This window comes from Ciconia boyciana, chromosome 1, assembly GCF_034638445.1.
Source record: "Ciconia boyciana chromosome 1, ASM3463844v1, whole genome shotgun sequence".
Classification (NCBI taxonomy): Eukaryota; Metazoa; Chordata; class Aves; order Ciconiiformes; family Ciconiidae; genus Ciconia; species Ciconia boyciana.
The window spans coordinates 7442023-7469772 of record NC_132934.1 but is presented as its reverse complement, the minus strand read 5'-3'; the positions used below and the strand labels follow the sequence as shown (position 1 = coordinate 7469772).

The following is a 27750-nucleotide window of genomic DNA, read 5'->3' as shown; positions in this document are numbered from 1 at the left end:
TTTGTTGGTGTTCCCCGCCCCGCCCCCCCCCCCCCCATATTATTTTCTCCCATGTTCGGGCCTTCTTGTGGTCCTCCTTTTATCACTTAAAGAAATTACCATAGTTTCCTAGGAATATATATTTTTTGTTACTCCTGACAGTATAAATTACGAGGTAGGGAACTTCATGAACAGGAAGACAAGTTTTAAAGGTGATACTTTTGACTTTTGTCGGTGTAGACAATCCATGGATTTTTTTTTCACATTAAAAAATGAAATTTTGTATTCATCTTTATACCTTCTTTTTTTTAACCTGTGGATGAATATTTAACAACTAAACATTACAAATGCACTGTGTTTGGGGAATGTGATTGTAAATAATTATATTTCATAGCTTAAAGATGTGTGCTGCTTGTTTGTTTCACTCTGTTAGAACAAGAGGATGAAGAAGCCAGTACTGGATCTCATTTAAAACTTATAGTAGATGCTTTTCTTCAGCAGCTTCCAAATTGTGTAAACAGAGACCTCATAGACAAGGTATAGTCATAGTTTTCTTTTTTCCCCGCTATTAAAAGCTATAATGGTGGATCAGATCGATTGGAAATACAATCGATATACAATCGGAAATTGAAGCTTTGGAGTCTAGCAGTAGCTGAATTAATTTTTAACCTGGAGGAAATACTTTCTTTTTCTCACTTAGTCAGCCATTGCCCAAATACCATGTGATATTGGTTTCATCTGTATGTTCTCTTATGTGTTAGTTTGTTTTAGAAGTAGACTTGGCTTTTTCCTTTTTTCTTTCCATCACTCCCTGACAAATTACTCCCCATCTCCCTAAAGCTGCTTTCTTCCTGTGTTGATCCAGAGAATCACTCTGTATTCCTGTAACTGGACATGTTTTCTAACTATGTTATTTCTAGACAAAAATGAAGATTTTTTTTTTTTTGCCTTTATGGTTGTTTTTAAAGCAGCTGCATGTAACAGGAATAGCTGTGTAAAAGATGCTTTTGAAAAGCATGCTATATTGCTTTAAATAAAAAACTGCTGCATTAAAGGTGAAGTATTATATTGACTTTTCTCTTTACAGGCAGCAATGGATTTTTGCATGAATATGAATACAAAAGCCAACAGAAGAAAACTAGTACGAGCACTTTTCATAGTTCCTAGACAAAGGTAAGTACTGAAGGGGAACAAGCTGGATCCACCCTTTGGTTATTTAATTCAACATATGTATATATTTTTTAACTGTTTAAATTACTGAAGACCAGTGCATATTTGAGGTTGCATTTGTTTATTCCTCATGTGCACTTCTGGAGTGATTTATGCTAGACCATCAAAGAAATATTTAGGATTAATGATCAAGCAATTCACCACAATATTTTGCCATAGCAGTGTAAATTTTTTTAATAATTAGCTTCTCTTTTCTGGTACTTGTGTGTTTGTAGTGGATCTTTTCATGACTTTTTTAGCCATGAAAACAGCAAAACCTACCTTCCATCAAAAAAGGAGGATATATTTCATTCAGGAGAACTTGTGCTTTTTTATATAAGAACCTATGAATAGTTAGAGCACAGTGTAGTTTAGGAAGGAGGATTTCTTGTGATATGTTAATTCTGGTATAGTACATAGCCATTATAGCCTTTTATCTGCTGGAACAGAGCTGGTTCTAGGCCGGCCAGTTTAGAGAAAGCAAGGATAAGAGTTTGAGCCTGGCCTCTTCTGTCTGTGTAGATCTGTCCAGGTAGAGTTTTCATATTTCTCCTTGTCTCTCTCTTTGTGTAAGAGAGGTCCTTGCACTTACAGGAAGAGCCTTGCTTACAGAAATGATTGCAAATATTGAGATAAAATTGTTAAATTCATTGGCAGAATAACACATTTCTCTAGTAAACTTGTACCTTAAATAGGTGCAACTTAAGTAGGTGCAATTATGGAGTCACTTTTCTTGCTCCACCTTGCCCTGTTTCTCTTCAGAGGTTGTTTTGATGCTGCTTTTAGTTTCAAATGTTTCATCATCATCATGGATTTCCTGTTCATACCACTTTGATTCTGTTCCCTTTTAACACCACGGAAAAAATCTGGTTTGAGTGTCCATTTTGTCTCAAGACTCACGTAGACTACTGCTTTGAATAAACAAACTTTGGTGTTTTGTTTTCCTTACTTTTAATCACTTAGTTCTTGCATTGTGTTTTCAACCTTAATTCTAGCCTATTTCTACATCCCAGCTGTAATAAGCATCTGCTGTAATAATAAGCCTACTCTCTTACCTGTGTATACACCAATAGTTTGCTGACTGTATGCATTAACCTGACTCTACATTGATAGTAGTTTTGCAATTAGAAGTGCACGTAATCTTTCATTCTCTTACGTATTCTTTTCTCTAAAAATTATGGTTTTGACACCTCAGTCTTTGGAGACTTTGATAGAGGCCTGATTGTGCCTGAAATATGAATTACTGACAGAGGAGGCAGGCAGTTGAGTATCTTCTGTGTTAGATGTAACAAGGCGCTCTTCAGCCCAAACTTATGATGTAGAGGAAATAACATTTCTATTTATCAGCCTGCTGGTAATCATGAAATGCATCAAAACACAATTTGAGAACAACTTTTCCTTATGGCCTAGAACATCTACAGCAATGTAAATCAGCAGGATGATGTAGACTTTTTGTCTCCAGCTCCACTGTAATAGAGAATTTTTCATGTTTGTCTGCAAAATGGAAGTGGATTGTTGGCTGGTCAGTGAACATACAGTAATATTTGTACCGCTGCCCTGTATTTCTTCCTGGTGCTGTAGATTCCAGATTGCTCAAACTGATCATTAACTCTTGGAACCTCTTTGAAGATGCATTATTTTCTTTGCATGATCCACTAAATGTGCTAGATGATAATGATCTAAAGGAACTTGTTGACATTGTGCACAGCGAAAGAGGTAGTTTCAAACAAGAACAACATGATGGCTTGTAAATTCAGCAGTGTGGTTTCATAGATACCATGAAAGCAAAAGTTAAATTCCTAGTGTATTGTGGTATTAAAAAAAAAAAGGAGATGTGTCTTTGATCAGGCTGTACTGGGAATGCAGTAAGTTGCTAGAAACGTATATAGTCTCCACACTGCCACTGATTTGTTGTCTTCCCAATGGTAGTTACATTATCCCACAAATTTGTTTTAAAAATAATAATAACTTTAAAAAGCTTAATTTTTCTGTAGGAACTCAATAGACTAGTATAGATGGTGTGGTTGGCTCAAGGAGCTGCTATCTTCGTGACAGTTCTGTTCTCTAATAGTTGGAACTAATACTGAACCGAATGCCTCAGCTGATCACTGTTGTTCTTTAATTATAAATATTAATTATTCTTAATATTAAGAAATATTAATATTCCATGTACAGTTCCTTTTTTAATACCATTTTCTGCTGTCTGCTCTGAGACCTACTGGACTAATGAATACTCCAGCTTCCAACTGTAAGATCTGATGTTCAGTTGTATATATCTGCCTGTTCTTCTGCCTGCATGAGTGATGCCTGTCTCTGGGCTACCAAGCAGGAGAAACAGGATGTTGACTGAGCTTCTTGTTCTGAACCACAAACAGTTGCAGTGAAAATACCAGCTGAATTGCCCGTAGATGCAGACGATTTTAAAGGGCAATCTATCCCAATATTTAAGTTAGCTTTATTACAGCAGTTGGTAAAGGAACAGTTCTGCTTTCTGTCTTGAAATCAACATTCTTCACTATGAGGGTGGTGAGGCACTGGCACTGGTGAGGTTGCCCACAGAAGTTGTGGGTGCCCCTTCCCTGGAAGTGTTCAAGGCCAGGTTGGACGGGGATTTGAGCAACCTGATCTAGTGGAAGGTGTCCCTGCCCATGACGGGGGGGTTGGAACTAGATGACCTTTAAGGTCCCTTCCAACCCAAACCATTCTGTGATTCTATGATTTATAATCCTTGTGGAAAAACTGCAGGTGTGTATATGGCACACAGTACTAACGGTTGCTATAAAATGCTACAAATTAATTTAGAAAATTATTTAACACACTGCTTCAAAGCTTTGTATACTATGCATTAACAATGTTTTTGCTTCGTGTATCTCTTCACTGAGCCACAGTGATATGTCTTTACCTTCCGTTTTTGTTATTGCATACTAGTTTTTACTAATTCCAGGATTTTCTGCAATACCTCTCCAGGATACCATGGGAGAAGAAAGCTTGTTGTGGTTATGTTCTTGAGGACGTTTTTTTGGTGGTTTTGATTTTTTTTTTTTGGTGAGAAGTTCAGAGGAACAGTGTCCTTATAGGATGTAGATAAAACAGTATATTTTCCAAAAGCGTTTAGTCTCCAAGCATATCACGTAATGCTGTTTAAGTCTAGCGATTATGTTGGCAGCCGTAATAAGATATTCCAATAACAGAATAAGTTCTGTTTCTTCTCTTGAGAGATCAGTGTTAGGAAATGTGCAGGCACAACATTTTTACCAAGAAAGTACAAAACTGGTTTCGTGTTTGAGGAGTAATGCAGGCACTGTAACGTCAAAGTCATTATGCAGTGTTGCCAGGAGCTTTCTTGCTCCCACTAGGGTTGGATAGATTGGGACAAATGCAGGATTCTTCAAGACAGAAAACTTAATTGGACAAAAAAGGACAGTTTTTTCTCAACTAACTGTAGATTAGTTTTAGAATACAACATCATTGCACGGCTCTGTTGAATACTTATGAATGGATCGCATTTACATTTTCAGCTGTGATTTGAACCTCCAACCCAACAGAACAGAAAGCCTTTTAAAAAGACTTTTCAATGCTACTATACCAGTGGCTTTCAGATTTGCATTGGAGGATTGATTTAAAACTAAATATTCGCCTTTTAATTCAGGACTATATAGTTTGCACTAAAGTGACAGTACGGTGATTTAACCCATACTGCTCACAGCTTTAGGACATTTATGTGTAATTCTTTGCTATCTAGCTGAATTATCTTCCTGTACAGGTACACATAAGTATTTGTTTAACTGCATACTGCAGTTTTGTTGAATTTTTTTCAACTTCAGTATGAGACGTTTAAAATCTCTTTTTGGGCCTTAAATTCTAAACAGTTCTAGACAAATGCTAAACAGTAAATAGGGGCTGTTGTGGCTTCTGATTTTTTTTGCCATTCCCATCTATGGTGGTCTATGAAGCTGCAAGTTTACTAAGCAAGAGATCTGTTGTTCATCATATGGAAATTTTTAGCATTATCGTTGGCTGTTCTTAATTCAGAAGTTAGCTGCTTCTTGAGTGTTAAATACTTCTGAGCATTTTAACTCAAAAGTTGTAAACCTCCTGTATATCTACCCTCTTTCAGCTCTTTATCCTGAGAGTCCTCAGTAGCAAGGTCCTCTTCATTCAATTGAACTTGACTTACCAGTGTTTCAGTGGCCTGTCTCATTTGAGGATAAAATTGAGGGATGTGCTTGAGATAAGGAGTTTATGCCACAGCTAAGAAACGAAAACAAAAAGTGCTTGTCTGATAGCATGCCAATTCCACAGCATAATTCTCTTCCCACTGAGCAATGTGGGTGGCAGTTTGTACCTGTTCCGGCCTTGTGAATACACTGCATTTATCTGGATTATGATTATGCTTGTGAGGCAGAAGTTCTTGCTCTGTTGCTTCATTCTTTAAGCTGTCTTTCTGGTAGAATCCCAGTTAATAAACGTACAAAATGCCCCCTTCACTCTTTCTGAGTATAAAATTTTGGATGGACCCATTCTAGAGAGATTGCAATTAGGACTTTTAATTCAGTAAAGTTGTTGTGTGGTGTTTTTTTTAAATAAACTAACATTTGAAATTCTACAAAAAAAGATGTGCTCTCAGATATTTCACAGAAGTGCAGTCCATGTGATCCAGAGGTCCAGAGTTGACTAGATTTCAATCCAAGGTACGTGGTCAAAATGACAGTGGTCAGAAGTAGTGGTTTTTTTACTATGGTAGCTTATATTCAGGGTGCTTGACACAGGCTTCAGAGTCATCTGACTCATCCCTGATGCTAGGTCTTGCTTCATAATGTAGAAGAGCCGGAAGAGAAAGCAATACTGTGGGTTTTGTGGGTTTATTAGTTAATTTCTGCCCCCCCTCTCAAGAAAAAGAAATGCTTTTGGAGAAAACAAAAAACATAGTTAAATTAGCCTTCATGCAGGTACCAGTAGATGGTGCCACTGATACTGCAATCTCTCAGCTTCTAAACATGACTTTTTGTCTCCTCTGTGAGAGGGGGACTGGTTCAATCTCTGATTGCCAGTTTCACAGTAATTGACCCAAGGCTTTTCCTAATTATATTTCACCTATTTAGAAATACCCAGTCTTAGTATTCTTCCCCATGAAGAAACCTGTTGTGTTCTGTGAGGGAATAACAAGAACGTGCTCTAAGACTTCAGTTTTCCCCCAGGTACGTTCAGTTTACAGAGATGAAATTATTAGCTCTCAGCAGGCAGGTACCTGTTCAGACCAGAATAAAACTTTCTTCTATTTGTCTTAAAAGAGATGCCATACAGAAAGCCCCTCAATTAAAATACACGCCCTCAATTCAGCCAAAGTCCTTTTTTAGTTTAGCTTTTGTATGTGTGTGTGAAGTAATGAGACTTTCACTTCTTCTCTGAGAGTTAATGGCTAAATGCTTAATAACATCGTAGTAATTTGCTGTGGCTAGTCATCCCTGACTGTGTGTTCCAACAAGCTTGAAAAATGTAAATACTGCTTCAGTTATTGATTAACAAGAGAGAATAAAAACTGTTAAATAGGTAACTGGGATACCTGCAATGTTTCACCAGGAGTTTTATGTATTATCAGGAGGCTGCTTAGCTGTGCCTCTTTCAGGTAGTATATCTGATGCTTCTAATCCACAATTTAAACATATAATTATCCCTCTTTCCGTGAGTGGATATTAAAGATCTTGGAAATGTGCTCTAGTGACATAGGAGTAGAAAGGAGAGGGGAGCCAGTCGTGTATGCTTTGTTTTGGGGTTTTTGTCTTGATGCTCTTCCAGTTTTACTTTGTGCCAGTGCAAGCTCTATGTATCGACTGTGCTTTTAGATTTCTTTTGGCAGCATCTTTTTTTCTTTTTTTTCCTTTTTTTTTTTCTTTTCCCTAACAGTAGGGAAAACCTTAATCCTTCATAAAGTGTAAACTCAAGATCCATTTTTCCCTTACAGGTGATCTCACTTGAAGCATGCAAATTTAAGATGTTTCTCTCCACTTAAAACAGTAGGCTTGTTCTACAGCTCATCTGTTTACAGCATTAACTTACATTCTGAAAATAAAACAAAAATACTTTCTTCAGCTTGTTAAATGATATTATGAGGCCTCAGAGTGCAGTTGGTTTCTCTGCATTTAAAAGTGATATGTGCACATTTATGCAAAGCAGCTCTGTTACATTCTGTTTCCTGTTAGCAATGCCACAAACCAGGTTTAAGGGCATTTATCCAGTTTTTACAACCAGATAGTCTTTGATGGAAAGAAACAAAGTACAAACTAAGGAAAACACAAATTGCCCTCGGAAATTCCCTAAGGGAAATGTGATACTATGCAATGGGTATGAAAGCATGTAATCAAGGAAAGAGAAAAGAAAATAAGGAAAGTTCTATATAAAATTTTGAAATATTACCATTTGTGGGACTACTACCTGAGTTTTGGGGAAAAGGGTTGCCATATCCCATCTGCTGAGCTTTCTTTTATGTAATAACACTACTACATTCATTTAGAAGTTCACTGCCTTAAAAATGAAGATGTTCTTACCTTCCTAGTTATGTCTACTCTAAATAAACCAATTGCAATAACGAATGCAGTTATCTGTAACAATTTTTCATTTTGCATATTGAGAGGGATCTGAATTTTGTTTGTATCTGGTAATTTCTTAAAGGTTGAATTCCGTAGTTAAGATGGTGTTTGGCATTTCACCTAAGGCAGTAGTTTTGAAAGGAAATTAACTGTAAAGATTCCAATAGGAAGTGGTAGTATACCTTTTTGTATTGTTATTTTTAAATGATATTGCAATCTGAAGTGTGAGCCTGTAAGATTGCATGTACGTAGTTCTGTCAGTATATGCACATTCATTCTTTTCACGAGCAAAGTGGTACCTGTACTTGTAGACATAAATACATTTTTGTCTGTAACATAAATAAGTTGTCTATTTTATCATCTCCTTTTGTTTGCAGATTGGATTTGCTACCGTTTTATGCAAGGCTGGTTGCCACATTGCATCCCTGTATGTCTGATGTAGCAGAGGATCTTTGTTCCATGCTGAAAGGGGATTTCAGATTTCATGTATGTGTTTTGTTGGTTTAGTTTTTTTGCATTCCAATTAACCAATCTGATAATTGTCATATTTTGGGGAAAAAAAGAATGTTTCATATTATGTAGATGCTAATTCTAAAGTTTAGTGACTCAATTTAGAATATTTTCCTGTCATCTGAGCAGATTTGTTCTAGAACACTAGATTTGTATCTTTAAAAACTTTTTTGCATGTGTATATACAGACACATATGATAAGTTGTATTGTTTGTAGTGGCATCCTTAATTTCCAGTGTTAAACAGTGATTAAAATGAACTGTATAACAGTTACAACAAAAGTTGCAAAAATTAGAAACTGTGCTCCAACTGTGTTAAGAGCTTTCTGTTAATTAATAACTTACATTTAAAATGAGAACTGAGCTATTCTAACAGATCCCCACTACAAGGTTACTATTGTAATATAGTGGTTACTATTGTAGTGCTTAATCCTAAAAAAATATTTTTTACAATTCTCATCAACCAAAACTTTCTGTGCCTCGCAAATGTATTTTTAATTGTTGTTTCTTTCACTTTGTTCTAAGTTTTGTAATAGAATTGGTTATGGTGCACAGTGGTGACTCCTTCACTGTTTTCTGAATTTTATGGCATAGGTTTCAAAATTTTTTTTCTAATATTGACAGTAAAAATATGTATTAATTACTCAGACTTAATTAAGTCTTAACTATCTGAAGTTAACAGTTGTCAGAAGTTATTTTTGTTGTGGAGGAATACAATTTTGTATCTTGCTGAACATGATTATGTTTAGAAATAGAGATAGATTTGTACTTTTTCAGTAAAATTATGCTGATGTCAGTGATTTTAAAAGAAAAAAAGAAAAGAAAAAAAAGTCTGCACTTTGTTAAACCTGACTTGAAAAAGCTGTCAGTATTTAGTATTTCCTTAGGGACTATACCAGGGGTCCTATTCATATAGGGACTACTTACTGATTCTAAAAAATATAGAATCTAGAATTCTTAACCACTACTTCACCATAGCAAAATGGGGGTGGCCAGGTTGAAGTGTGTCTATAACTGTAGGTATGTTAGAGGTCTTAGGTTTTGGGGGGGGGCAGGAGGGTGGGGAAAGAAATTCAAAAGCTTCTGAAGAAACAAGGTTGTAGAGAGACTTTTAGGAAAGCCGGTGATAGGTAAAGGTAGAGCATAAGGAACCAAACAAATAATCAAACACTTCTGATTCCCAAGCTTATTAAGCACATTTGTGTCAAAGTAATTTATAAGAGGTAGGTTTTTGAGGACCTAAAATCAAATGCTTTTTTTTTTTAGGTAAGAAAAAAGGACCAGATCAACATTGAAACAAAGAATAAAACTGTGAGATTTATTGGTGAGCTTACCAAGTTTAAGATGTTCTCCAAAAATGATACTCTCCACTGTTTAAAGGTTAGTGTTGTGATAGTTCTGTACTACTGTATATGCTGATAATGTATCCCCATCCTCTTCCCCTTTACATGTCTATTGCTGATGTTATCCATTAATTCATTGCATATGATGTTTTATACCCTGATGTCTGTTGCTACTGTGTATGAGGAGACTTTTAGCTGTTCTAGAAGTTAGAATGTTTTAATTTTTATGATGGTAGGAATATATTAAAATAAACTTTCACCTTTGGATATAAGCAAACTGCTAATAATATTCTTTGTAAAGTGATGGTAGACATTGCTACTTATTCGTCTGCTATATCTTGCAAAACTGGAAGTGAGCTTTTCTCTCCATTATGTTGATTTCAATTAATGTTTTTACAGAGAAAATAACAGTAAGGGGGAGAGGTTAGAGGCAGAAGGCTTTTCAGTGATGCAAGGAGAGGCTTATATGCCATCTTAGCAGGTCCTTTTGTTTGAGGAACAAAATAAATCTTTGGAAAGCATTTATCTTTGGCTGTATCATCTCAATTTGCATGCTGATAAACATTCAAACTTATCCTTGATGTCAAGTCCCAAATTAAAAATTGACTGTAAAATTAAAAGTGCCTTGTATAAAAGGTGGTTGAATAATCTCACAGGTTAAGATCATTTCCTCTAGGAATAGTTTCTATTCATTGACTCATTAGCTATTGAAGCTGAATTCTTAAAAAGTTAAACTCACTCATCGTTTTTCCTCTCTCATCTATAAAATATTGTAAAATGCAAAACTCTATTAATTTTTAGTTGTTGCTTAACTTAAACAATACAGTTAAATCTGATGTGCTTTGAGGTTATTGTGTTCCTGTGCAAGGTTATGTGGTGGTTTTCCAGTCTAGCAGCAGGAATTTTAAAGCAGATATAACGAAGTTGGAAGGGGCATGGAAGAGATTATAGTGTTTGTTTTAATATTGTAGTCTTTTTATGCTAGGCTTAGGAAGCATCCTGTTTTTAGGTTTCTGGAGCCTAAATTTGGGGTCTAGACTGTTCTTATACTTTTTAAAATGAGATGAATATTTTCAATTTTGTTAACATCCGATCAGTGAAATCAGTTTGCATTTTTTCATAAAGAATATGGAACGCCACAATAGTGTAAAGTCTAGTAGATAAAATGTACTGTTTTCTGCAGTTGAAAAAGATGTTTAACATGCTATGTTTTTATATAAATATATATCAGATGCTTCTGTCAGACTTTTCTCATCACCATATTGAAATGGCATGTACTCTGCTGGAAACCTGTGGAAGATTCCTCTTTAGATCACCAGAATCTCACTTAAGAACCAGCGTTCTTTTGGTAAGAGAAAACTCGTTATCTTATGGGGAAGGGTGTCATGTACTGAATTAAACCAATTACTTTTATTTTCTGGCTTTGTGATACGGTCTGATCATAACAATGATTGTGACTAATACCTTAATTATCAGTTACAATGTTTGAGCACTATGAAGTGAAAACTTTCAGTAAGTTTTGTCTTGAATGCTCAGGGAGGATAACATTCTTGATTCTTTAATAAAAACAGAAACAAGTATGGGAGGAGAATAAACCAGTTTTCCTGAAATTTTGCCTCCTTGTTGTAGAATGGGGTTGAGATGGACTGGTGTTACATAGGTTCAAGTCCTAGGCTGCTTTAGCACTATCAGCCTGTGTTTGTAGCCCTGTGGACTTGTATCATCTTGTTATTTATAGCCTGTCCAGTGTTGTCTCAGCTCTGAGGTTGCACCTTCTGTGAGAATAGCTTTCTGAAAGTATTCTGGAGAACTCCAGTTGACCTATAAACCTGTTCATGACTTAAATGTAAATAAATAATTAAACTTTTGAAGCAAAAAGCTATTGCTTTTGAACTACAAATAATTCAGAGACGGCAAAAACAGAGGATGAGGCTGAAGGAATATAGGAGCTGTACCTGAACATGCCTGAGGTACTATTTGAGGGGAAAAATGGTAGTGAGTAGAACTGGAGATGATAAAGATATTTCAACTGGAGGTGAAGACAGTTGTGAAAGAGGTGGTTTCTGTGCCCTGTGTAACAATCTGGGGTTCTAAATTTGAAGAACAAGTTTATGAAGGCACTAGAGGAAGAGGTTTTAGAAGTAGAGATTGGTAATTAAGGTAAGAGTAGAAGTGGTATCCGTAAGTCTACATAAGTACTAGCAAAGATTTAAAAATAACAACGATTAGCTTTGGGTCTTTTTTAGTGTATGAATAATGTGTTTATTCAGCCTGAATAATGTGTTTTCTGATTTGAGAGACAATCCTAAAACTCTGTGTCCAGGGCAAGAGACTGAGTCAAACATGGTTGAAGAAGTCCTTCAAAGATAGATACTAGCAATAGGAGATTGTATTAAAGTAAAAGCAGCTTAAGCAGGTACAGACCAACTAATAGACCACATTGTTGTATTAGAAGTCTGACTAGATGTTTTTATATTCCCTTCAAATTCATGCACTGCAGGAAGAATATAGACATGTGTAGCTGCAGTAAAGAAGTAATTGCTGCATTTTGGGGGGAAAAGTGGACATAGTTTGCCCTTCTGGAAGGGAGCAGTTCATGTGTTTGGCATCTCTTTTTAGAGACGCAGTTCTTAAGCTGTGAAATATCACTGTCTCTTCTGTATTTATCTCCTTTCTTATCAAAGCACAGGCTTACACTTGACAGGTTTTCCTCTTGAATCTATAGCCTCCCTTCTCATTCTGTAGAGTTAATGAAGGAGCAGTTGATGCATACTTGAGTATATTGTACAATTTCCGCAAAATGCTGTTTCTTTCTGAACCTCTTTGAATGTCATAGCATTTGTTGTGGTGGTGTAGTCACAAGAGGAAAGAGATGGACAAATTAACTGCAAGTTCTTGGCTCATGCTTTTTGTTGTAGAGTGCTTTTTATCTTGAAAGGCTTGAATCTCTCAATTTTCTAAAGGTTTGCCAGCTGATGTGTTTTATTGTTAAATATATTCCTTTCCATAATCAAGTATTTTTCCCCTGAAAACACTGTTCCATTATCTTTAGAAGACACTTTACTCATTGCTACCATTTTTTTTGTAGTTAATAAAAATTTTAGAAGTCAGGAAAAATTAAATACCTTTCCCAGAGCTACTTTCCCTAGCTGACTGCTTTTAGTCTTACGCACTACAAAAACGCTGATTGTTAGCTGTGTTGCTGAAATCTGCTGGATGAATGCTAAACATGACTTAACTGTGAAGTGTAAGACAAACCACAAACACTATTTCAATAACTGAGGCTTAAAGCCTCACATGGTTTCAGATAAGTAGCTTTTTCTTTAGCGCTGAGGAACCAGGAGAATATAGAGTTGGCAAATAAGCGTGGAATAACTATTGATTAAGATGTAAAATAGGCTAAACAGATTTATATTCTACAACCATCTTAATAGCTGCATCTTCTAATGTTGTCCTGTAGAAACTATAGAGATTAATTTTGAGTTAAATAGTATTACGCAAATTGGGTGATAGTCTTATGGTACCAGTTAGTGTGAACTGTAGAAAAGATTACTTCCAAAGCAAGCTTATTAGGATCTTATGGTAAAAATCTAAGTAAATGTAAAGCTGATCTTATCAGTGACTCTTATGGGTAGAATTAAGGCCTGTTGATCTTCCAAATAATTATTGGTCTTAATCTGTACTGCTGACGATATATTACATAATAAGATGCCAAACAGGCTATGTGTCTCCTATTAAAGACAATATTGCTTTGTCCTGGTGTGGAAGAAAGTCATAGTTAAGAATGGATTTTTTTAATAATTAATTTTCCCTTTATTACTTTTAAAGTAAAGCATTCTGTCAGAGTGCCACAAACTTAGCAGTACTAAATGACTTATTCTAGAGAAACATTTAATGATCACATTCTGATTTTGTGGAACTACTGTCATGTTTTAGAAATCATTTAAAGATTCTTCTTTTATCAGGGCAATGTTTATTCCTGTTAATCATTCTTCTTGGCAAGTCTTTCAAATTCAATGTCCTTTATGTAATTTAGAATATTAATGTAGAACTAAGTTGGCTTTAGGATTGGTCTGTTGATAAATGGATTATTTGAATTGGATTATTTGAATTGGTGCTTTGGAAGGAAGATCAGCATTATCTTGATCTGTGTTTCTGTAACGTAATCATGTCAATGTCAAATTCTTGTGTTAGGCTGTTGTGGTCTTGTTAAAGGAATCTTTGAAGTTTTGGTATTAAAAGCCTTCTGATGCATTTTTAATCCTTTAACTCAGACAATTGTGTCAAATTGTCTTTTCAAGCTTTAGAGCAAGATCACTTGTATTCATAAACATACAGAACTTAAGCTACATGGTGGCTCATTTCTCGGGGTGACTCCTTTTATAGATAGAGTTGAAACTGGGGGAGAACATTGTACAGACAGAGGCTGTGACAAAGTAATTGTAGTTAGAATGAGACTGTGTTAATTCACTATAACAGTAGTGTGCTTCCAAGAAATTTAAAATTTTGGTTTTGAACTGCTGGAACAAGTAGCAGGGCAGAGCAGTGGAGGTAGCAAAGGGAAGGAGGAGCTGAACAGTTTCAGTATCTTACTACAATCTGATAATCCAACTGTCGGTTATGCTGAAATGCTTTTCTGAATTGGGCTTTTCCTGCTGCTTAGGTTTTACTTGGTGACTTTTTTTTTTGGTGCTGCTTTGCAAAAATCAATTCTATTTCTTGCAATGCAAATTGGTCTTACCAGGGGGGCAATGACAAGACTATTAACCAGAGGAGCACCTCTTAATTCTTGCCAGATTTTCATTTGAAATGGGTCTGCAATATATGCTGCGTGCAGAGAGGTTTTGTTACTCCGCAAGGAAAAAAAAAAAACCAAACTCTTTTACGGTTTTAACTTGGACATTTTAATGTTGTTTGATCTCTTTTTATCAAAGGAAAAACAGAAACCTAATCTTCAAATGTAGTGCTTTACCTTTGTAGTTCTCCATTTTAGCCTAGTAAAATGAAGACCCAAAGTAGTTAATTAGCTTAAAGCACTTTAGACTGCAGGTCTTGCTTTTTTCTTCTGAAATGTGTCAAGGTTTTTGTTATTGTAGCCAGTGTATTGTTATGGTTTCTCTTTCCTACCTGTCCATCGGACTTGATGCCTCAAATGGAAAAGGATTGAAACACACATGGTTGCTTAAAATGGTGATGGCTTTTAATAGAGATTAAGACTAAAGCTATCCATTTAGAGTTAGAATATGTACTTGGGATTGCTCAAAAAAAAAGATTAATTACAGCGATTTTGAGACTTGGGGTAGTGCATATTGTCTCTTCTGGGAATAAACATTTTAATTATAACCTATTATTTACAGTATAATGTGCAACTTTTTATAAGAGGAAAATATACAAAGTATGTAGTTTTAGGGTTTTTAAAATTTTATTTGCAAGCTCTTCTGCCATTTTCTCTATTATGCCTTACTTTGCCCTACTTCAATTTTTCAGTTCATAGTAAAACATAATAAATGTCATTACAGCAGCAAAGATATATTTTCTCTTGCTGCATCTAGAAAAGGTGAAAAATTTACAAAGGTAATACTAATATATATGACACAGTAAGGTTTTGGAACTTGGAACTTTGTTAAAGTTCCAAACTTTGTTAAAGTTCCAAACTTTGGAACTTGTACGTGGTTTTTCCCCCACATGAAACAATTTACGTACTCGATTGTTAAAGGTGCTATGCATCTGTCAGGCACCTGTAGGTAAACTTGCTACTACTTGACAGAAATTTCCAATTTGGAAAGTACCAGCCTCAGTTAGGGAATCAAAGGGGAGGCCATTTGTGTCCTGGAAAAGGTTAAAAATGAAATGTGCTAGGGTTGGTGTCAGATTGAGACCTTTCTGGCAATAGATGCATACAATCTAGGAGGAAAATTACGTTATTTGTTGGGTTACTATGTTACACAAAACTACTCTACTCTTCCTCATTGAATTAGCAGCTGAAACTCCAGGTTAAGGAGCTGTTTGAGTGTGTTTACATTTCAGTTGAACTGAACCACTGCCTTGTAAAAGAAACTTGAAATTATTCAAGTTTAGTGGAAAGTCCACTAGCATGAAAAATTGTGCTGCTTCACCAACGATCAAAGAAGGTGTAAACTCTTTTCGTTAGTTTGCTGGACTACCTGAATGTATATACTAACATTTGTTTGTGGTGATAAAATGGTACTTACACTTTAGTTTTCGTTATCGGTTTGATGCTGTAAATTACTGTGTAGCCAAACTCTCTTAAGTAATAAAGTCTAAACCTGTGCAGTTTCTTTTCCTGTTGAACCACCTTAGAGTGCTTTAGGATATATGGGATCATATGATGTACATAAAAATTCAGTGCAACTTAGAGAATTACACATGTATATGCATAGAAAAACACAGATGCATGTAAAAATTATATTATTTTGGAATTAAGTTCATCCTCATCTTTAACTATAAAAATCAGCAGCTTAGAACTGCTACTTTTGTTCTTGTACAGCATTTTTAGATCCAAGAAATTTTTAAAACCCACAAAATAAATTTTAAAGTACATATCCAAATGAAGTATGGAGAAAAGATTGTATTCAGTGAGGAAAATTAGGTCAATCCTGGCAATTAAGCACAGTAATTAGTGTTGATGTAGTAATCTTTAATTGTCTGATTTTTTTTCCTGAAATACTCTTTTATGGCAGGTACTGTTTTCCTTGCAGTCTATCCTGCTTGGGTAAACAGCAACGATGGAGCGTGTAATAAGAAAAATGCCATTGCCTAAACGATTGAAAATTCATGTGAAACCATCAATATAAACTTTCTGGAGTCACATATTGATGTAAATGGTAGATTGCCACTCTTATGACAATTTACTGTGCTTTTGTCAAGAAATGAGCATTTCAGCTACTTTAGTTAAGTAAAATAACGTTTTGAATAGAGTGGCTAATAATCTTATTAAACATTTATCTAAACAGTAACATTTAGATTTCAAGTTAGGCTTTAAATACTTTTCTGAAACTTTTTTCACCACAGGTGAACCATTGTAAAAATAGGGATTGTAAAGAAAAATGACCTTGGAAGTAGCAACACAGAACCATGTATATGCTTCGTCCTTTCTTGTCTTTACCCAAAATTTTAACTTCCTTTTCTGCAACCTTTCATGTTTTCTTTATCCCAGACTTAACTGTAAAAGGCTTTGGCTTGAGAATGAGAATGTAGTGTGTCAACATCTTTAACTGATTATTTGCATTTATTTCCAGGAACAAATGATGAGAAAAAAACAAGCAATGCATCTAGATGCACGCTATGTTACAATGGTAGAAAATGCCTATTACTACTGTAATCCTCCTCCAGCTGAAAAAACTGTGAAGAAAAAACGTCCTCCTTTGCAAGAATATATTCGTAAGCTTCTTTATAAGGATCTCTCCAAGGTCACCACAGAGAAGGTAAATCCTTTTGAAATCTTTGATACAGATCTTAGTAGAAGTGATGTAGTATTAACTTTCAGAGTGCTTGGGGAGGGTTATAATTTTCTTTAATTGCAAGGAAGAGGGATTGTTTTTGTATCCCTGATTGCTAAGATAGTTTCATTTCTTTTATTTTAATGCATGGAAGCTCCAGTCATGGACCTGCATTCTCCACAGTCATTAAGTGCTGAACAAATAGAGAATGAAATAAGAATCTTTGTACTAAATATCTTACATTCACAGTAAAATACTACAGTTAAATACAGACTTTAAGAGCAAGGAAATTATGGAACAGATTTGGACAGCTTGATGATTAGTTAGAGGACAGCAGTTGGGTTACATCTATAAAGTTTTCTATAGCTACTGCAGATCTGGAAGATGCTTGAAAAAGAGAATGAGGTTGCTTGCAGATGCTTTCAGGGATTTCATCTCTCACGGTTGAGACAGGGGATGACAGTCAATATTATTGATATTTTGCCTGCTAAAATGTTAAGCTTGTCTTTAAAACTTGGTTTAGGTCCTGAGACAGATGCGCAAGCTGCCTTGGCAGGATACAGAAGTAAAAGACTATGTTATATGCTGTATGATCAACATCTGGAATGTGAAATATAATAGTATTCATTGTGTAGCCAACCTCTTAGCAGGGTTGGTTCTTTACCAGGAAGATGTCGGAATCCATGTTGTGGATGGAGTGCTAGAGGATATTCGACTAGGAATGGAGGTAAACAAGCAACATTTTTATGAAGCCATACTCATCTACTTATGTTGAAAGGAAAACAATAAAATAATCATGCTTAAAGAAAAGAATCCTTGGATTTTTGATTTTTGTCATATGACTTTTCTACCAGTCTCAGTTGTTTGCTTTATGTAGGTTTATTTAAATTAAAAAAACCACCTACCCCCATCCACCCCACCCCCCAAAAAAACCCCCCAACAAACCACAAAGATTACTAGGACAGTTATTTTGCCCTCTTTATTATAGTAAGGGGATACAATTTATTCTTGAACAGTGTAGCCAGATTCATGCAACTTCAAGTAACTTCGGAGACTAGCCCATATTTTGATAGGGGTTATAGTTACAAGAATTCTCTGGGCAATGAAAAATCATAGATTTAAGACAGACTATGTTAAATGTATTTGAACTTTATATGAACTACTAGTTGACCAGTTTTCATAAATGCCTTCAGTACTTTTTAATGTTTAATTTTGTGTAATGTACATAACCATAAATAACCATCTTTTATTGTAATGAATGCCATCAATTTAAAATGAAATTAAAAAAAAAAAAACAAAAACAAAACCCCACAACCTTTTACAAAGATTCTGTTGTATCTGCATGACGAAGTGATTTTTATTGTTGTTGTTTGATAAAGGTTAACCAACCAAAGTTTAACCAGCGACGGATCAGCAGTGCCAAGTTTTTGGGGGAACTTTACAATTACCGAATGGTGGAATCAGCTGTAATATTTCGAACTCTGTATTCTTTCACATCCTTTGGTGTGAACCCTGATGGTAGTCCTAGTCCACTGGATCCTCCAGAGCATCTCTTCAGAATCAGACTAGTCTGTACAATCCTCGATACCTGTGGGCAGTATTTTGACAGAGGATCCAGCAAACGAAAACTTGATTGCTTCCTTGTATATTTTCAGGTATTCTAAACTAAATTTTATATAGTTTTGTAGATTTCTTTAACAAGCTAATGTAGGTCAGTCTGTTACATACTTCTTTCATTGTTCTCTAGCACTGTAATTTTTAGAATCCTGTCTGTCTGATATCAATTTTATTTTAAAGTGACATGTATGTTCAGTTATATGTAGATGTTACTGTTCCAACAAACTTGCAGAACAGTGGGGTACCAGTTGATTCACTGAAGGGTTTAGGTTCCCCCCGTCAGGGGGTCTCAGCAAGTGGAAAAATGGGCTGACCTTGTGAATTCCAGCAAAGGTAAGTATCAAGTCTTCCAGCTGGGATGGAATAGCTCCATGCCACAACACAGCCTGGCACTGACTGCCTAGAAAGCAGCTTTGCAGGAATAGGGCTGGGACTCCTGGAATGTATGAACGTGACGTTGTTCTGCACCATTAGGGTGATGAAGACCAACAGCTTACTACATTGCAGTGACAAGAGTGTAGCCAGCAGCTTGAGGAAAGTGATTTTTTTTCTTTTTTTCCCCTTCCCTTCTGCTTGTCACCTGTGAAGCCACATCTGGAGCACTGTTTCCAGTTCAGGGCTTCCTGGTAGATGAGAAGAGAGACATTAGCAAACTGAGATGAATCCAGTGGAGGGTCACCAAAACGATCAGGAGGCTCTCAGTTCTCACATTGTGGGTTTACTCAGCTTGGATAAGAGAATGCTAATTAGGTTGCTGTCCTCAGCTAATGATGTTTGTGGAGAAGGAGGAGTCAGATACTTCTCAGGCATGCACGGGGAAAGGATGAGAAGTAATGGTCACAAGTTGCAGCAAAGAAAGTTCTGACTGAATAGATGTAAGGGAGGGGGAAAGATTTCATAACAGGGAGTGTTTAAACATCAGAATGGGTTCCTCTGAGCAAATGTGGAATTCCAGTCCATGGAGTTAATGCTAAAATTGTTTGGAGTTAATTTATTTTTCTTTCTGCTTCTCTCTCTTAATATCCTTGGTTTAGTATAATTTAAAGTTAAGGCCATAATGATTTATTTCATACCTTCAGGATGCATATCCTTCATCTGTATCTGAAATGTAAAATGATTTTTTGAAGTACAGTATGGCCTTATTTTTAAACCCAGAATAAGCTTGTCAGTGAAGAAGTTGTCATATTTTTGTTACACCTTACAATTTCAACAAGTGTTCCTTTTGACCATGTCACCTGTTAAATAAACATTGTTACTCATACTTCGTTTTCAGATGCAATGTTTGCAACACCTTTGTTCTGCTGTTCTACTGTTTCTACTGTTAGGTTCACTTAAGATCAGCATTTATTTTTTACAATTTTATTGTAAGGGCTATGTGCTAATTTGTTATAAAGCAAACTGGATAAGTCACTTCATGCTAGTTGCAGTCTTAAAATTTTTCGTGATGTTTCCCCTCTTCTTCCCATAATATGTCCTTGGGGGAATTAATTTTCTTGAAAATATATGGAGGAAGGAATTGAAAGCTGGCCCATTAAGTGCTCATCTCTCATAGAAAGAATCTATCCTTAGAAGGCACTTTCTTTTCAGTCCTTTTTTTTTTCTCAGTCTTTATACTTCTAACAGTTGTTATGATAAAAGGAGCTTATTCTTGATGTTTGTGATATCCATTGTTATCGAACAATGCTTAGTGATATCGGAATATCTAATAGTTATATGAAATAAGAGTAGCGATGTAAAATCTTTTGCATTTTCTACTGTACAAACATGGCTAAGCTTAGGGAGTACAAACTCCCTAAGTTAAATAGTTTATAAATGCCACTATGCATATAACTTATTTAAATATTTTGTATTCTAGCGGTATGTTTGGTGGAAAAAAAGTCTGGATGTTTGGACAAAAGACCATCCATTTCCTATAGACATAGACTATATGATCAGTGATACACTGGAATTGCTAAGACCAAAGATAAAGCTCTGCAATTCTCTGGAAGAAGCTATCAGACAGGTGCAAGACTTGGAACGAGAATTCTTAATAAAATTAGGTAAGAAAATATTCAAGGGAAATGAGGTCTTTTTGACAATTCCTATATTTCTTAAAATTATCTTTTGTATGATGATGACAGGTAACTGTTGTTATTCTCATTATATAATCCTTTTAGTCTCATGATAGAAATATTTTTGTAACTTCCTTGCATTTTTCTGATCACTATAGAGATCGTATAGAATCACCATAACTCTAAAGTGATTGAGTGTTTAAAAAAAAAATTCAATATGAATACTATTAATATAATGGTATTTGGAGAGGGTGACTCTGTGTGTGTGTATATATATAAAAAAATAAGTATATGGAGTAGTATGGTGCAAATGAGGAGGAAGAAAACTATGAATTTCATCAGAAAAATTTAGGAAGCACACTCTAGTACAAAAAGCAAGGAGTATCTGCACACTCGGTTACTGCAGCCTGTTGGTTGGTGAGCACTGATGGAAACCAGCTTGGTCATTTTGGTAGATTGGTTGCCTGCAACTCTGTGTTCCTTCCCCAGTTCTGGATTTCACTAGAGCTGCTGTGTCAAAGTATGCATTAGTGTAAGACTACAATAAAAGAGAGAACCTGTTTTGCCTTTAAAATGCTGTCGGGTACTTTGATCCTTACACTTCCTTTGGAATAATTTTGAGTGGGCTTTACGTTTTGGTAGAGGCCAGAGGACGATTTCCTTTTCATGAATTAGAGCTTTAGTTGGATTGTTAAAGTTTTTTTTATTCTTAAAATGTATCTGTTGGCTAGGTTCTGTGCTAGCATGCAGTTCCTGCTAAGAGTAGTGATGTATATTTATAAATCTTGTTGTGTTAAAAATCAGTTAATTTCAGGAGAAAAAGCTGGGCTTGCAGCACAGCTCAGTTGACAAAATACTGGTTAGTGTGTATCTAAAACTACTATCATCATATTAACCTTTAAACCTTTCGTACATATCAGTTCTTCTTATTGGATACTACTGTGCTCATTTCTCACTAAATGGAGTTTTCTTCTAATCTTCCATCTTTATTTGAAGACAAGCTTGGTCATGAAAAGCTTTTACAGTTTTTCAGTGTTAATTATAGCCTTAATAGCACTTCATCTAGTTAGACAAGTTCAATTTTTAATAATCCTTTAATCCAGTGGGATGAGTATGTGTAATTGCCAGATGAAATGTTGCAACTTCTGTTTTAGGAGGAATTTATATTTTTAATATGCTGTTTGTTTAATTGACATGCCTTAAAATTACCTATGTAGCAACTGAAATACAGATAACTTATTTATGGTATGATCTTCTACTCTTCACTGGGTAAAAAACTGGCTGGATGGCCTAGCCCAGAGTTGTGGTGAATGGAGTTTACTCCAGTGGGCGGCCGGTCACAAGCAGTGTTCCCCAGGGCTCAGTTTTGGGGCCAGTCTTGTTTAATATCTTTATCAATGATCTGGATGAGGGGATTGAGTGCGCCCTCAGTAAGTTTGCAGATGACACCAGGTTGGGCGGGAGTGTCGATCTGCTTGAGAGTAGGAAGGCTCTACAGAGGGACCTGGACAGGCTGGATCAATGGGCTGAGGCTGACTGTATGAGGTTCAACAAGGATAAGTGCTGGGTCCTGCACTTGGGCCCCAACAACCCCATGCAACGCTACAGGCTTGGGGAAGAGTGGCTGGAAAGCTGCCCGGCGGAAAAGGACCTGGGGGTGTTGGTCAACAGCCGGCTGAACATGAGCCAGCAGTGTGCCCAGGTGTCCAAGAAAGCCAACAGCATCCTGGCTTGTATCAGAAACAGTGTGGCCAGCAGGACTAGGGAAGTGATCGTCCCCCTGTACTCGGCACTGGTGAGGCCGCACCTTGAATACTGTGTTCAGTTTTGGGCCCCTCACTCCATGAAAGACATTGAGGTGCTGGAGCGTGTCCAGAGAAGGGCAACGAAGCTGGTGAAGGGTCTAGAGCACAAGTCTGATGAGGAGCGGCTGAGGGAACTGGGGTTGTTTAGCCTGGAGAAAAGGAGGCTGAGGGGAGACCTTATCGCTCTCTACAACTACCTGAAAGGAGGTTGTAGAGAGGTGGGGGTTGGTCTCTTCTCCCAAGTAACAAGCAATAGGACGAGAGGAAACGGCCTCAAGTTGCGTCAGGAGAGGTTTAGATTGGATATTAGGAAAAATTTCTTTACTGAAAGGGTGGTCAAGCATTGGAACAGGCTGGCCAGGGAAGTGGTTGAGTCACCATCCCTGGAGGTATTTAAAAGACAGGTATATGTGGCACTTCAGGACATGGTTTAGTAGGTATGGAGGTGTTGGGTTGACGTTTGGACTAGATGATCTTAATTAAGGTCTTTTCCAATCTTAATAATTCTATGTTTTCTATGACTTTCTGTGATCTAAATTACTAGCTTTTATGCTCTCAGAATGATAACCAAGAAGTAATTTACCACTAGTTACATAAACTGTAATATTCTTTTGAAAGATACTCGGCACTTCCTTCCTACAAATCATAAGAACTTCTGTTCTCTGCATCATCACCACTACTATAGCAGCTGGATTTAGTGCAGTTAAGGGGAGATATGTGGCTGCTGAATGTGAGCATGTGTTGGAGGCATTTAATTGTGTTTGTTTTGGCACCAGTAAAGCCCATCAACAGTACAGCCTTTACTGTAGGGGGTTGTGTTGTGTGTGTCCCCCAAGTGCGTTGCTTTTCTTGATACTGATATTACTTGCTAGCTATTAGACATCAGTATAGGGTGTGATAGTTCCTAGTCCTCCTATTAGGACTGTTTGAATGTGGTCTCAGGAAGGTTGTTGTCTGCCTTTCTGATCTTTGAAGGTTATGACGATAGGTGCCAGCATATCTGAAGGAAATGATTTTTTTAATACTTTAGCAAAAGCTCTAGTAAAACTGCAGTTCTTGATAAATTTGCCCCCACAGTTCCTTGGCCCATGGACAAAAACACTGAGAAGGTATTGTGTTGAAGACCATGATGTGCTTTGTTCTTTATCAGTCTGAAGTGTAGTTCTAGGCAGAACAGTGGGGTGGCTTGTTGCCTGCAGACCTTGGCTTGCGGACTGACTGTTGGTTTCAGTGCTGCTCTGGTGGTTTTGTAGTGGTGAGAATATACCAAGTGATTCAAAAGAAACCTTGCGTAATTATGGAGCAGCACAGATTTTGAAGAGCACAGTGTTTATAAATAGGGAAGAAAAAAGAATGCTTTGAAACCTCTGGAATATGAAGGAGGAAGCGTGTGTGCGTGCGCACAGAACTGAAATCCTCAATAACTACCATACAGCCATATATACCATTCATTTGATTTCTGAATTTTGTCTAATTCAAGCATGGCTGTAAAGATTCGCTTCCTCCTAAAGCTGTGCTTTGTGATCTTAGTAAAATTTTTGTAAAGAGACCTGGCTGTGTGTGTCTGCATATTGCATCTCTTAAAGGCACTGGAGGTGGAGGGAAAAAAAAGAAGTCTGGTATGCCCCAAACCACTTGTATATTCAGAATCTAGACTTCTGCTTAAGAACAGCGTACTACTGCATTTTCTCTTTGCATATGGCAGAGAACAAACAAGGAAGCAGTGCCATGAGCACAGAACAGATACGTTCATTTGCCAATTTGTCCAAAAAACTTTAAGCTAACAGCCGACCCTAAGTATGGTTGGTATAATGTTAAAATATGAATGACAAATTGCATAGTAACTGTATTGACTCCTTACTAAAATCTTTGAAAAATGACTAGCTTAGATCTGCTGTGTCGCAGAAGGCTGGCATCAGCATTACTTTCTGCTAGCTCAAACCATGATCCTCCAGAGGATTAAGTGGCTTCTTAAATTAATGAACAAAATTAAAAGAATGTATGTGAACAGTAGCGTATGCTGGAAGTTTGTTCTTTTTTGCATTGGATGACTTAATTTTTGCAATAGCTGTTCTCTAAAACAGACCTTCATTTATTTTTCCTGAATCAGAACCATGCTCAATTCTTAAAAATTTTCTCTGAAAACAAGTCTGAAATCTGTATCTAAGACTAAATTGGACACTGAAGCACTGAAAGAAGCTAAAACTTATTTTTTCACTACTGTGGGAATGGTATAGATAAGGGTATTACATTGAAGGATACCTAATTGAAAGAAAGCAGAGGTTTAGGAAGCTATGCTTGATACCTTATACAGAGTAAACTAAAATGTCTTGAGGGATAGAGGTGGCAAGCAGGTCAGTAAGGAAAACTGCAAGATGAACTGAAACACAGTGAAAGAACTGTCAGTCCTGTCTGCAAGTAGGATGAGCACACTAGATAATACTTTAGGAAGAGACTCTTGATTTACTAAAGACTTTATATAGGCACCTACATTCTCATAGGCTCAAGTGCCCATTAGGATAAGAGAAAGGTTTACTACAGGCTGAGAAAACCGTTGTTTCAAAACTGTTAATTGACAGTAGTGTGAAGTACTGGAACTAAGACTGCAGAGGCTTGATGTCTTCTGGGTTCTGCTGGTTTTGTAGAGTATCTGCAATTTAGTGCTCATATTTCACTGCATGTTTCAGTAAGGTTGCACGTTTAGTTTGAGGATATTTTCAAGCAGTTTGCACAGTGCAGCTTCTTGCTTGCTGTTCTGTGTGAGATTTTAAACATTGTCCATAATGTTTTCCTCTTTTTCTGGCAGGGAAATTATTATCCTTTGCGAGTAAGGTAACTATATAGAAAATGTTTCATTCAGAAGTTGAATATTATGACCCATTGGAAGTTTTAGTGTTCAGTAACAATGGAATTTTTAAGTGATCTTCCACATATGAGTGGTTATATGTGTTCTAATGCTCTAATTCTTGTTCTAATTCTGTTCTAGTTCTTTGTTCTAATTCTTTCTCATTTTCCAAATTTCAGGAATTGTGAATGACAAAGATTCCAAAGATTCCATTACGGAAGGAGAGAATCTGGAAGAGGACGAAGAGGAGGAGGAAGGTGGAGCAGAAACAGAGGAACAATCTGGAAATGAAAGTGAAGTAAATGAGCCAGAAGAAGAGGTGAACTTAAATAATTTACCTTGCCTTGTATAAAAAGAATGAATAATCAATATTTTGATTACTCGTTACTTTCTGAAGCCCTTCTATGCCACAGTGTTAGCAGGTGAAATGTGGGTATGCACAACCCAGTCAGTACTCTGAGGATATTTCCATCCCAGTTTTATATATATATGGAAAACTGAATACAGAGTGTCTGAGGCTTATTCCAGACAAATTATGGCAGAAACTTGAACCTGACAACTTTGCTCAGGGTATGTGCTGCTTCTCAACAAAAAGATGCCTCCAGTTTTTTGGCATGAAAACACTTTCGGATTATTTTCTTTGTCTGTTGTGGAAGCGAATGTATTGACTAGATGTCAAAGCAGTTGTGTAGGAAAAATAACAGGTGTTCAGAGTATGCCTGTATAATATGAATAAATAAAAGATTTATGGAGCATAACAACCTTCCTTGTTTACTGTGCCAATAATCTTTTGAATCAAAAATGGTGGAGCCAATAAAAAAGAGATGTACATAGAAATTCTAACTTATCACGTCAACTTTGCTGTGTCATAGTGACAATGGTAGTATTATGAGAAAATGAGTTCATCAAGGAAATAGGAAACACTTTTTCTCATTATGCTTTGGTTGGTTGGTTTACCATTAAGCTTTCTTTCAGTCATGCTTCTCAGCATTAAAGTTCCTGAAGCACAGGCTGGGTTTGTGCCTTTACCCACAAATTAATAATGTCATAAACAGTTTGGGGGTAGGGAAGGGACCCCTGGAGATCTTCTTGTCCAACCTCCCTTGCTCAAAGCAGGGTCACCTACAGCAGGTTTCCTGAGGCAAAGTCCAATCAAGTTTTGAGTATCTCCAAGGATGGAGGCTTCACAACCTTTCTGGGCAATCTGTTCCAGTGTTTAAACACCGTCGCAGTAAAGAAGGCTTTTTTTTCTTATGTTTAAATGACATTTTTCAACTTGTGTCCATTGCGTCTGGGTCAGTCACTGAGAAGTGTCTGATTTCCCGCTTCTTTGCTCCTTCTCTTCAGGTATTTGTACACACTGAGAAGATCTCCCACCCCACCCTGTGCCTTCTATTCCCCAGACTAAACAATGCCATCTCTCTCAGCCTCTCCTCCTATGACAAATCCTCCAGTCCCTTTATCATCTTCACAGCCTATTGCTGGACTTGCTCCAGTATGTCTTGTACTGGGGAACCCAGAGCTGGGTGCAGCACTCTGGATGTATCTTACCAGTGCTGAGCAGGCAGGAAGGATCACCTCCTTTGACCTGTCGACAACACTTTTTCCTAATGCAGCCCAGGATTCAGTCAGCTGCCTTTGCTGCAAGGGTACATTGCTGGTTCTTGGTCAGTTTGTTGTCCACCAGGACTCCAGGTCCTTCTTTGCCGAGCTGCTTTCCAGATGGGCAGCCTGTACTAGTGAATGGGGTTATTGCTTCTCAGGTGCAGGACTTGGCATTTCCTTTCATTGAACTTAATGAGTTCTTGTCAGTCCATTCCTCCAGCTTGTTGAGTTCCCTCTGAGTGGCAGCACAACCATCTAGTGTATCAGCCACTACTCCCAGTTTTCTGTATCAGCCACTACTCCCAGTTTGTGAAAATGTCAGATAAAGCTGAGTGAGTTCAGACTGAAACATTAAATACAAAACATAACAAACAAATTTACTAAGACTGAACTGAACTAAACAGGTTCAGATGGGGATGGGGTAGGAAAGGTGCAGCAAATGTGTATGAGGAATCAGATGCAAGTGGTCTTTTTGTTTTAAAACAGAAGTTATGTTCTCAAATTTTAAACTTTTAATATTTCAGGAGGGCTCTGACAATGAGGAAGAAGAAGGTGAAGAAGAGGAGGAAGAAAACACGGATTATCTTACAGACTCCAATAAGGAAAACGAAACTGATGAGGAGAATACAGTATGTATTCTTACTTTAGATAAGTGAATTGACTTTTGCATCCTTGGTTTTCTTTACTGAATGTTTTTTACCAATGCTGCTCATAACATGTCTGGGAAAACGTGGCAAGAA

At 36.8% G+C, this 27750-nt stretch overlaps 1 protein-coding gene across 7 annotated transcripts in view; it reads left to right on the top strand.

The window, feature by feature from the left end:
• The window catches only part of UPF2 (UPF2 regulator of nonsense mediated mRNA decay), a 68461-nt gene that overhangs the window by 22150 nt on the left and 18561 nt on the right, over nucleotides 1-27750 (top strand). For all 7 annotated transcript variants that reach the window (XM_072857763.1, XM_072857739.1, XM_072857725.1 and 4 more), the window contains 11 exons: nucleotides 413-516; nucleotides 1067-1152; nucleotides 8153-8261; nucleotides 9551-9664; nucleotides 10859-10975; nucleotides 16887-17072; nucleotides 17611-17814; nucleotides 18467-18742; nucleotides 20560-20743; nucleotides 25585-25724; nucleotides 27535-27639. In XM_072857763.1, the coding sequence (XP_072713864.1) occupies nucleotides 413-516; nucleotides 1067-1152; nucleotides 8153-8261; nucleotides 9551-9664; nucleotides 10859-10975; nucleotides 16887-17072; nucleotides 17611-17814; nucleotides 18467-18742; nucleotides 20560-20743; nucleotides 25585-25724; nucleotides 27535-27639 (1625 nt within the window). The remainder of the gene's footprint in view (nucleotides 1-412; nucleotides 517-1066; nucleotides 1153-8152; nucleotides 8262-9550; nucleotides 9665-10858; nucleotides 10976-16886; nucleotides 17073-17610; nucleotides 17815-18466; nucleotides 18743-20559; nucleotides 20744-25584; nucleotides 25725-27534; nucleotides 27640-27750) is intronic.